This window comes from Mizuhopecten yessoensis, unplaced genomic scaffold, assembly GCF_002113885.1.
Source record: "Mizuhopecten yessoensis strain PY_sf001 unplaced genomic scaffold, ASM211388v2 scaffold8019, whole genome shotgun sequence".
Lineage (NCBI taxonomy): Eukaryota > Metazoa > Mollusca > Bivalvia > Pectinida > Pectinidae > Mizuhopecten > Mizuhopecten yessoensis.
Genome location: NW_018407338.1, coordinates 133549 through 146027, shown reverse-complemented (window position 1 = coordinate 146027; position 12479 = coordinate 133549). Strand labels below are relative to the sequence as shown.

Below are 12479 nucleotides of genomic sequence, written 5' to 3'. Positions count from 1 at the left end.
GGTGAATGAGAGTATTACTTTGTAAAATTGGGATTCCTGCCCCATCCCCAGGGGCTAGGGCGGGGCCCCAAAGGGAACATTTACCAATATTTTCAAATTCTTATCCATTGATGACATGACAAGTATTGTATTTCACTTAGTTTACATGCTGATTTCCACATCACATCTAAACAATAAAATAAAGCTACCAGTACCTATGATATAACTCAGGTGACCGCTAAGGCCCTTGGGCCTCTTGTTTGTAGTTGATTTCACCGCACAGATTGCGAGGTACAGGTGCTTAGACCGGGCGAGATGAACTTGGTCAAATCCGTCGTGCTTTATAATAAAGTCTTGCATACAAAGAACAATGTAACCTTGTTACAGATATAACGCTTGATTGACACGATATTGTTATAAGTGTTTGCCTCTGTGACGATAATTACACTGTTATCATGACTTGTGTCTACAAATACAGCCTAGATTTGTAATAATATTGATAGTTTATTTCATATTTTCGTTAAGTTTTATATATGCATGTACTTATTTGATGTTTTTTTTTTTTTTTTTTTCACAGCAATATGGCTAAACAAGCAGTTGGAATCGATTTGGGAACCACCTATTCTTGTGTTGGAGTTTTCCAGCATGGAAAAGTCGAAATCATTGCGAATGACCAGGGAAATCGAACGACCCCAAGTTATGTAGCGTTTACAGACACAGAGCGTCTTGTAGGAGATGCCGCCAAGAACCAAGTGGCTATGAATCCCTCAAACACAATTTTTGGTAATTACTGAACATAGCCTAGAATCTAATTTAGTTCTTTTTCAGGCTTTTCACCAAACTGGTGAAAATACCTATTGTTATTGTAATGTTGTTTTTTGGGTTTTTTTCCGTTACGATTTTGTGGAGTCCAAATCTTTTGATTGGTAGCAGATGTGTTCATAGTCTTTTACCCTTTCACCACTGTAGACCATAATGGACTCATCCAGATCAATGTATGGTAGAGTCTACTTAGGTTACGTAGGGGTGAAAGGGTTAGGGTATGTTGTAGGCCAAGGTCTAAAGGTGTGATTGCAACATTTTCGAGTAGGTCAAAAATTCAATATGGTCGCCATGACATCATAGGTGGAAATGTTTAAAATGTACAGCAGTCATGCAATAATATTATTCGGGGCTATCTTTTTCTTGTTGTCTCGTTCTTATGTTAATATAAAAAAGGTCAAATAAAAAACCTTGCTGTTGGGTCTGAAGGTCCCGTATTTTCAAACATCTTATTTTCAAAAATTGTTCAAAATTCTTTCGGAGTCTAATGAGGATGAGTCTAAATTGGAAAGGGGAGAAGAGGTTATTAATAGTGAGAACTTGATGTTCCAGTCGTTTTTGTGGAGTTATACACCGATCAAATGGTGACGTGAATCAAAATTCATGCCTAACGGTACTGTTGTGCTAAAACAGCCTGGGGAGAACACTGTAAATAAAGTGTAGGTTATTATGTTTGCCAAATTTTTGACAACTTCAGTTTTTATCTTAAATCCAAGATGACCACCATGGCATTGATCCGTTTTCCCCTAATTGCAATAACTCAATGACGAATGAAGCCATCAATTTCATCTTTTGGACATGTTATGGAGACCAACAATGCAAACTTTTTCCTTCAGAAACATTTTTGTGGAAAAGGCCTACTTCCGTTTTCATTATTTCATCAAGTTAAAATGCACTTTTTGGGGTAACAAACTTTTAAAAAGCTTTAAAATTCATTAAAGTGTAGAGTTTTGATATTATAAGATGCTGAGATGTTTAGTTATCACATTTGACAAAATGGTTGGTGATCTATGATCAAGGTCAAGGGTCAAATGTTTAATGAAAACAGCACACTTTCAGTACTATGGTTTTTATTAACCCTTTTCTCCATAGTGGGTAAAGACCATGAGGTTTAAAAAAAATATGGTAAAAAGCCTGTCAAATTGTTCTTAACATTATATATCAATTGACTTACAATCACTTTTAAGTTCTAGCTGTTTTTCATATGGCTAATGTATTTTCATTCCAGATGCAAAACGTCTCATAGGTAGAAAATTTGATGATCCCTGTGTCACCTCCGATAAGAAACACTGGCCTTTTGATGTGGTCAACGTTGAAGGTAAACCAAAAATGAGGGTCAAATACAAGACTGAAGAAAAGGAATTCTTCCCAGAAGAAATATCCTCAATGGTTCTCAACAAAATGAAGGAAACTGCAGAAGCCTATCTTGGCAAGGTAAAACTTATGGTGTTTTTTAGCTCACCTGGCACAAAGTGCCAAGTGAGCTTATGCCGTGGTGCGGCGTCAATATTTTACTTTGAACAACTTCTTCTTAATAACCAAAAGGGCTAGGATGATGATATATGGCCAGAAGCAAACTGGGATGAAGGGCTACAAAGTTTATTAAAATTAATGACCTTCATCCATTTTGAAGGTCACATGGGTCAAATATGTTTAAAAAAAACAAAAAACATCTTCTCGATAACCAAACTGCCCAGGGAGATGATATTTGGCCAGTAGCATGCTTGGGTGAAGGGCTACCAAGTTTGTTCAAATGAACGACCTTCACCCATATTCAAGGTCACAGGGGTCAAATATGTTAAAAACTTTAAACAACTTCTTCTCAATAACCAAAAGGCCAAGGGTACTGAAATTGGGCCTGTAGCATGCATGGATGAAGGGCTACCAAGTTTGTTCAAATGAATGACCTTTTCCCACTTTCAACCTAATGTCCTTGTTCAACATTCGAGGTCACATGCATCATGTTTAAATCTTTCAATAGGTTCTTATGAATCAAACACTGATATTCTGCCTGTAGCTGTTATTTAGTCTACTATTAAGATTACAAGTGTGAGATTAATACCAGGTGAGCGATGCAGGCCCATTGGGCTTGTTAAACCTGAGCCCTGATTTCATTATCGGTTTGTAATTCCATGGACCTAATTACTGCAACACTAGTAGAGACACTTGCTATATATAAGGTTTTGATTTTCAATATTATTAAATCATCAACCCTACAACAAGAAATGAAATAATTATAAATTCAATGCATACTTCAAAGTGTATACATTTGATACTTCAGTGTTCCTGTTCCAGCTAGGAAAAAGGGCATCTTTATATGTCAAAAGAGTTGATATAAGTACCAACACTGCTTAATTTATATTCCAGACTATAACAAATGCTGTAGTAACAGTCCCAGCCTACTTCAATGACTCTCAGAGACAGGCAACAAAAGATGCTGGGACAATTTCTGGACTGAATGTTTTACGTATCATCAATGAACCAACAGCAGCTGCAATTGCGTATGGTCTTGACAAGAAGGTAACGGTCTTTCAATATTGATTATTTTTTGACAAAATGTTTTATTAGCCATTGTTCGCCAACAAAAACGAACACCTTGGATGACCCCAAGTTAAATCTGCTTTTTAAACAGGAACTTACCCACTGCTAAATGCTTGAATGCACAGCTCCTAAGCTTGTATAATATTTGTAAAGGCCAGTCTTATGACGGAACATATTTTGTTATCAATCACGTGAATGGGCACAAAGTTTCTGGACAATATCTCAAGTAGTTTTCAACGGATTAGATTCAAACTTCAAAAGTATGTTTGTTGCTATGGTAGCACAGACAAGATCGATAACTGCAATTATGAGAACGTAAATTACAGAGTTATGGCCCTTTATTCATTTGCCAAAATGTGTCCGTTCGATGTCTCTTGTATGTAACGTTAGACAGAATATAATAATGTTAGCAACTTTAGGATTATTTACAAATGAATCGCATCAAACCTGTTGACTATTTATTAATTTATTAATCATAATGTTTGTAGAAGCTTTACAAATAGTTATATTTTTATCTAATGATATTTTTTGAGTCAACAAAACAAATTATGATAGCACAGTGTTATGTTAGCAACATTTAAGCAAATAGGCATAAACAAATCTTTCTCAAATTTGATATGTTGGTTCCCCTTGGTCCTGAGATTTGCATGTGAACTTTTGAGGTTGCTCAAAAGATTTATTAAGATGGCGAACAGGCAAACTGATCAAACTTAACAGAAAAGAAGAGAACATATCAAACTGATGAATACATACAAGCCTTTTTTTATAGCCGACTTTGGGCCAAATTCCCTTTCCAATTTTGGCATTATTTTCCCCTATTTTAGTTTAAAATTTCCCTACATCTACATGTAGTTCTATTGTTGTTTTTTTCCCCCATCCTTTCAACAACCAAGTGATTTATTTCATTATTCCTGTGTTCATGTTGTCACTGTCGATATTATAAGACTGTATTTATGGGTGGTCTTGTTTACAGTATATGATTTGAAGCATCTATAATGAACAGGGAGAACCAAAAATTTAAGATGTCATCCAGGCCCCCCTCCATATTTAACTTTAAAAAAGGCAATGTTTGGAAATCATAAAATGAAATGGTATTGATGAAATTCATTTATTCTTCAGGTTGGAGGAGAAAGGAACGTACTCATCTTTGATTTAGGTGGTGGTACTTTTGATGTATCCATTCTGACAATTGAGGATGGAATCTTTGAGGTAAAATCCACATCTGGGGATACCCACTTAGGTGGTGAGGACTTTGATAACCGAATGGTTAACCACTTCGTGCAGGAATTCAAACGTAAACACAAGAAGGACATCTCGGACAACAAAAGGGCTGTACGTCGTCTGAGAACAGCCTGTGAGCGAGCAAAGAGGACCTTGTCATCAAGTGCTCAGGCCAGTGTTGAGATTGACTCCCTCTATGAAGGAATAGATTTCTACACCAGTATCACTCGGGCACGTTTTGAGGAGTTGAATGGAGATCTTTTCAGAGGAACCTTGGACCCTGTCGAAAAATCGCTGCGTGATGCTAAAATTGACAAAGCTACTATACATGACATTGTACTAGTTGGAGGTTCCACGCGTATTCCAAAGATCCAGAAACTTCTTCAGGACTTCTTCAATGGCAAAGAACTAAACAAGTCAATTAATCCTGATGAAGCTGTTGCCTATGGTGCAGGTGTGTAATTTTGTCTTTTTTCATTTGGATATATAGAAGAAATTGAAAGCTGTTTGTCATAACCCATTGTCCAATTTCCATTTTCAAAAATGTTTTATTTGAAATGATTACATTGACTTATGTGACTTAATTTTGTTTCATTTCCAGCTGTGCAGGCAGCCATCCTTTCTGGAGACAAGTCTGAGGCAGTCCAGGATCTGTTGCTGTTGGACGTAGCTCCTTTGTCCTTGGGTATTGAGACTGCTGGAGGTGTGATGACATCACTTATCAAACGTAACACAACTGTTCCCACCAAGCAGACCCAAACATTTACCACTTACTCCGACAATCAGCCTGGTGTGTTGATCCAGGTTTATGAGGGAGAGCGAGCAATGACCAAAGACAACAATCTGCTAGGAAAATTCGAACTGGCCGGAATTCCACCAGCACCAAGAGGTGTACCTCAAATTGAGGTTACATTTGATGTCGATGCCAATGGAATCCTGAACGTTTCTGCCGTTGACAAGAGTACTGGCAAAGAGAATAAAATCACCATCACCAATGACAAAGGTAAGTTTCTCTTTCTTTGTTTTCTCATGAGATTGATAAAAAGTCTGTCCCTTGTGGTTTTAATGCAGAGGTTGCATTTAAATGCAATTAGCTGGATGACGCTCACATGTTTGTTACCACTACTATAGAGGTTTTGTACTCAAGTTTTTGATTTGAAATAACAGTAAATCTTTCCAAAAAAAAATCTGTCATGAATACTCTTTTTAAATGTTTGATAACCCGATCGATACTGGTGGTGTTTGTAGTCAATTAAGGTGAATTTCTTGTCTGTTAACAGGTCGTTTGTCCAAGGAGGAGATCGAAAGGATGGTGAATGATGCAGAGAAATACAAGTCAGAAGATGATACACAACGTAACCGTGTCTCTTCCAAGAACGGTCTAGAGAGCTATGCTTTCCAAATGAAATCCACTGCTGAGGATGACAAGCTGAAGGACAAGATAAGTGAAGAGGATAAGAAGACAATCAGTGACAAGTGTTCTGAAGTGATAGCATGGCTAGATGCAAACCAGCTGGCTGAGAAGGAGGAGTTTGAACACAAACAAAAGGAGTTGGAGGCGATTTGTAATCCCATTGTTACCAAGCTTTACCAGGGAGCTGGTGGAGCTCCAGGAGGCATGCCTGGTGGTATGCCTGGTGGAATGCCAGGTGGTATGCCTGGTGGTATGCCAGGTGGTGCCGACGGTGCCTCCACTGGTGGAAGCGGTGGCCCAACCATCGAGGAGGTTGATTAAATACGGGATACATCCAGGACTCTGTAACATCATGTTGATAACATTCAAAAATTGTTATAACTTATTTGTTGTTGACATAACATTACCATCAAAAACGTGTATTTCGAACACTGCTCAATGAAGTGATTTTAAAATCTGTCCCAACTGATTATGGCAATCTAGTCAAATGTAACTGATTAAGTGGTAAACAAATCAAAGCTCAACATACTTGTTTAATGTAAGCTAGTTACCAACAAACCGCTGTTTAGGAAGCTGGAAAAATTGCTTTCTTGTTTCCATCATGTTCACACTTTAGTGAGGTCAAGAATTAGGTTATTTAAAATCACAAATGTGTCTGATGTGTTGTTTTTTTATTTATATCTTCTTGACTTTTTTCATCATTCCACTTGCAACAAAATGAAAACTAACAATTTTGTCAAGCTCAATAGAACCCTTAAATGCAACAAAATCATGTAGATGCTATTTCAAAAGTTGAAAAAGTATCTTCAAAGGAAAAAGAAGTAGAACAAATGAACGATTAATAAAAGAGCCAGAATAAAATATTGTGTTTTCTTGTTTCTTCCTTTCCCCCCTCCCAATAAGGATCGAAGTGGATGCTCTAAATCTTGTTTGTCAATCCATTTCACCTCTGTTGACGCACAATATCTTTTGATTTCCTCAAATTCAATCGAGGATTCATACTTTCAACTCTTCACCTTATAGAATTTCCTTGAATTGCTGCTTCCTTTGAATTCTTTGAGTTTACAGATCAAAGATAAGGTCTTGACTATAAATGGAAAATTTGTTTCTGCACAGTAGCTCGTGTGTTTTGCTGATGGTTACCATAAATTGTTTTCAAAGGTAAGATTTTTAGCCCATCATCAGATGATGGGCTATTCAAATCACCCATGGTTGGTGGTTTGTCATATTGTCTGTCCTTAAACAAATCTTCTTAGTGCTATTTCTCGTAAACTACTGGAGGGTCTTTATTTTGCATATGAAGGTTCCCCCCCCATGGTCCTTAGTTATGCATATCAAATTTCCGGCTAGGCCAAGATTGTCAACGGGTAGCCATCTTGCTTTGAGAAGTTTGATATCGCTCTTTCTCAAATTTTACACGAAGGTTCTCTATGGTCCCTAGATATGCATATAGGTTAAAAGTTTATAGGGGTATTTCACACGTTGGTTCTCGGTTACGCATATTGAATTTCCAGACTGATCTGACAAGAGCCATCTTTTTACAGTTAGTCAACCTGGGATGTCGTGTTACACCACCACACTATAACCCAGCTGTGTTACAGTTAGTCAACCCGGGATGTCACGTTACACCACCACACTATAACCCAGCTGTGTTACAGTTAGTCAACCCGGGATGTCACGTTACACCACCACACTATAACCCAGCTGTGTTACAGTTAAGTCAACCCGGGATGTCATGTTACACTACCACACTGTAGCCCAGCTGTGTTACAGTGACATTTAAAACTAAATTAAAATAAAGGGGATGTTATTGTATCAAAAAAATCACAGCAGTGGAGTGGTGCATGGATCCTTAAAGGGTCCATGCTAATAACGGGACGTAAAACTTAATGAAAGAGAAAAAAAAAAATATGAATATAAAACATATTTGGGCACATTTACACTAAAAATAATTTATGTGATGGAGAAATACATAATTCAATTATCATAAAATATAATTTGATGACATTCTAGATAAAACAACCGTGAAAGTAACAACATAATAACGACTATAAAATACTACAAGCTTTTGTTAAATGATGGAGGCTTCCTCTCCTTAGTTCCAGAGATTGTCTACTGAACGTATACCACTGAAGTATAAACTTTGTCACAGGACAGAATGACAGTCAGATTATCATTGTATTCTCACAGTATTATTAAATAGCTCCAACAAGGGTTGTTATGAACACAGTAGGTTTGTCATATTTTGTTTTAGTTCTCTAGGGAGGTCGGAATAGGACAAGTTTCCATAGTATGTTTACATTTGAAAAATCATTAGATTGAGAAATTGTATATGTGATTGTTTAATTAAAGTTTTCCAATGAAATACGGAAATAGTCAATATTCATTCAATTTAAAGTTAATGACCGATATATATTATAAGGTTTCAAACCCCTGCATGAGCATAGTGTATAGTTTATAGTGCCCTCAGTAATTGATTCTACTGTTGACATCGAATTCCCCACACGCTTGTATGTCGGGATACAGGGCATCTACACTCACAACCAACTGACCCACAAGGCTATCCCCAAAACTGGACACTTAAAACGCTATTCAAGATAGTAATTTACGTCAAGTACCTTACTACTTTCTCTGCGGCGATAGGGCAAACAATAAGTTCTACATACTAGGTTGGTTATTTATATCGAGCTAACGGCATAGTTAATGACCAACGTTGTACTTGTGGTTCGGCTATCGAAGATGCATACCATTTCTTTTTAAACTATAATAATTATGTCATACAAAGAGCAACTCTTTTCCGAGAACTGAATAAATATGTGCCTATACCCTGAACTCGCTGATCATGATTTTTTTAATTTATTTATGCATACTCAGCAATATATTATTCACGACTCAAACAGATTTCAATAATCCTTTTCCCTCTGTCTACTCTACTCTCAGTGCAATTAAAAAGACTTTTAACAATTGTTATTAATGTTAAGCAATTTTGTTTTGACCTGTGATGGTTGTTTCTTTGGTCTTTCCTGATTCAAACGGCAAAGGCGAAACGGATATTCAAGGACGACTGGAATGACAAGGAGGAAACTACCCATGGCACGGGATGTGATGAAAGTGCAAAGTCTATGCAAAGTCTGTGTAGTTTTGCCATCTTGAATTGTAGTTAAAATTCTAATTGTAAAAGTGTTGCAAAAGGGCTTCGTATAAGTTATTCAACTTGTGCCCAATCACATTGCTAATTATATTGACAATAAAATATGTTTAAATAAACAAAAATGGACACTAACTTTATAAAATGGACAGAGTTTTTAAGGGAGTTTTTTTCTCGATGTGTCGAACTTACGACAAAGTCAAGAATTGCTCCCTTTTATAATACTCCTTATATTCTTTTCGTGTATAGAACTTTTATGAGTCAAATTTCTCGTTGTTTTGAAGTAAAATCAATGCCATTTCGTTATAAAAACATTAAAAAATAAAACTTATAAATCGAAGTGAAATGTTTACCTGTTCCAACACATTAAAATACCCCCTGGTAATTTAACAGTACAAGCCATGGAATCTGATTAACAACGAAATGTTGAAGTTGATAAGAAATGCAATATTTATGTTTAAAATCAAATGTCTTAGCCTGTGTTTCGTCACATTTCTTAAGGATCATCTTCTGTCATTTTTACAGGATCTCGATGTTCAATATTCGGGAGTCGAAATCCCGTTTTTTCAAATTTTCGCAGATGGTCCCGCAATGATCGAAACATCGGAGTTTGCCTGTATTATAAATCTTTTCATAGAACACCCAGCAATACAATGGCTTTAATGTATGTGCTCATTGGCTGTACAGATATAAATACTGGCAATTGTATCTGACCAGTGACCCTGGATGGTCAGTGGTCAACACTTTCCCGGTACTACACAATAATCATGCCACCTTAATTATAGTGTGAAAGCGCTAACGGGGCTGTGTCTTTCGAATCGTATTGAGTTATGTTTCCATAAATGTATGTCCAGAATTTCAATTTCAATTTCAACAAATTTTATTGACAATATAAGCAATAGTCAATAGGATCAGACATCAGGCATAGCCAATCTAAGACCTCTCCTTAAAGTGACAACAGGTGGTAAGAAACACAGATATATCTGTACATTGATATGATGTTTGGGATAAGGGGAAGTAACTCATTGATGTAAACAGACTTGTTCAGTATTTTTGAGATATAGTAAATAGTAACCCTTTCACTAGGGATATTTAATTTGAGATATTTACTAGACTATTACCTTCAGTGAATAGTATCAAGTATTGACAATGAGTTACTGGTATTCATATAAGGTAAACTGTTGAGTATAATTATTTGGTGATATTGGATTTATTCCCTCAACAGATACAGGCCATACAGTCCATATGTATAACACACTAGCCATCACACACTGTTAAGGATCAAAAGCCGATTTCAGCAAGTAGATATATAATTTGTAAGTAGGGCTACACCAACTCCTGTAAGTAATGTGGTAATTCTTTAGTTAAATTGAAAGGAGTTCCTCCATATCTTGATGTAAGCTTAAAGAAGAAGAAGAAGAAAACAGAAAACAAAACAAACAAAAAACACACACACAAAAAAGAAATTGGTATATATAAAAGCTAAATTAGTAATTATCAAAGGTAAAATAAAGTATCTAATTAATTCCATATTATATTACATTAGGGGGGGGGGGGATAAAGCTTTTATACATATAACTTGAAAAAATATATATACATATATATAAGAATGTAAGAATGTATAATTATGTTCCAAAAAATAGTAAAGGTAAGTCAAATATTATATTAATGAATACAGATCTTTATAGTTTGACAAGAAATTGGTTTTGTAATAGACGTGGAATTGTTATGTTCCAGATATAGGATTGCTACGTGCCAGATATAGGATTATAACGTACCAGATATAGGATTGTAACGTACCAGATATAGGATTATAACGTACCATATATAGGATTATAACGTACCATATATAGGATTGTAATGTTCTAGATATAGGATTGTAACGTACCATATATAGGATTATAACGTACCAGATACAGGATTGCAACGTACCAGATATACGATTGTAACGTACCATATATAGGATTATAACGTACCAGATATAGGATTATAACGTACCATATATAGGATTATAACGTACCAGATATAGGATTGTAACGTACCATATATAGGATTGTAACGTACCATATATAGGATTGTAACCTACCAGATATAGGATTGTAACGTTCCATATATAGGATTATAACGTACCATTTATAGGATTGTAACGTACCATATATAGAATTGTAACGTACCATATATAGGATTATAACGTACCAGATATAGGATTATAACGTAACAAATATAGGATTGTAACGTTCCATATATAGTATTATAACGTACCATTTATAGAATTGTAACGTACCATATATCGGATTATAACGTACCATATATCGGATTATACCGTACCAGATATAGGTTTGTAACGTACCATATATACGATTGTAACGTACCACATACAGGATTGTAATGTACCATATATAGGATTCTGACGTACCATATATAGGATTATAACGTACTATATATAGGATTATATAGAATTGTAACGTACCATATATCGGATTATAACGTACCGTATATACGAGTATAACGTACCAGATACAGGATTGCAACGTACCAGATATAGGATTATAACGTACCATATATAGGATTATAACGTACCGTATATAGGAGTATAACGTACCAGATATAGGATTGTAATGTTCTAGATATAGGATTATAACGTACCAGATATAGGATTGTAACGTACCATATATACATAGGATTATAACGTACCAGATATAGGATTGTAACGTACCATATATAGGATTCTGACGTACCATATATAGGATTATAACGTACCATATATAGGATTGTAACGTACCAGATATAGGATTATAACGTACCAGATATAGGATTGTAACGTACCATATATACATAGGATTATAACGTACCAGATATAGGATTGTAATGTTCTAGATATAGGATTGTAACTTACCATACATAGGATTATAACGTACCAGATATAGGATTGTAATGTTATAGATATAGGATTGTAACGTACCATATACAGGATTATAACGTACCATATATAGGATTGCTAAGTGCCAGATATAGGATTGCTACGTGCCAGATATAGGATTATAACGTACCAGATATAGGATTGTAATGTTCCAGATATAGGATTGTAACGTACCATATATAGGATTATAACGTACCAGATATAGGATTGTAACGTACCAGATATAGGATTGTAACATACCAGATATAGGATTGTAACGTACCAGACATAGGATTGTAACGTACCAGATATAGGATTGTAACGTACCATATATAGTATTATAACGTACCATATATAGGATTGTAATGTTCTAGATATAGGATTGTAACGTACCATATATAGGATTATAACGTACCAGATATAGGATTGCAACGTACCAGATATAGGATTGTAAC

The 12479-nt window shown here is 35.6% G+C and overlaps 1 protein-coding gene across 1 annotated transcript in view; it reads left to right on the top strand.

The window, feature by feature from the left end:
- LOC110454684 (heat shock cognate 71 kDa protein) overlaps positions 1-6838 on the top strand; it is a 9277-nt gene extending 2439 nt beyond the window's left edge. Inside the window, exons 2-7 of the mRNA XM_021504331.1 lie at positions 557-762; positions 2030-2235; positions 3169-3321; positions 4462-5017; positions 5165-5566; positions 5844-6838. Coding sequence (XP_021360006.1) covers positions 561-762; positions 2030-2235; positions 3169-3321; positions 4462-5017; positions 5165-5566; positions 5844-6298 — 1974 coding nt within the window. The 5' untranslated portion in view covers positions 557-560 and the 3' untranslated portion in view covers positions 6299-6838. The remainder of the gene's footprint in view (positions 1-556; positions 763-2029; positions 2236-3168; positions 3322-4461; positions 5018-5164; positions 5567-5843) is intronic.
- Positions 6839-12479: the final 5641 nt, after the last annotated feature.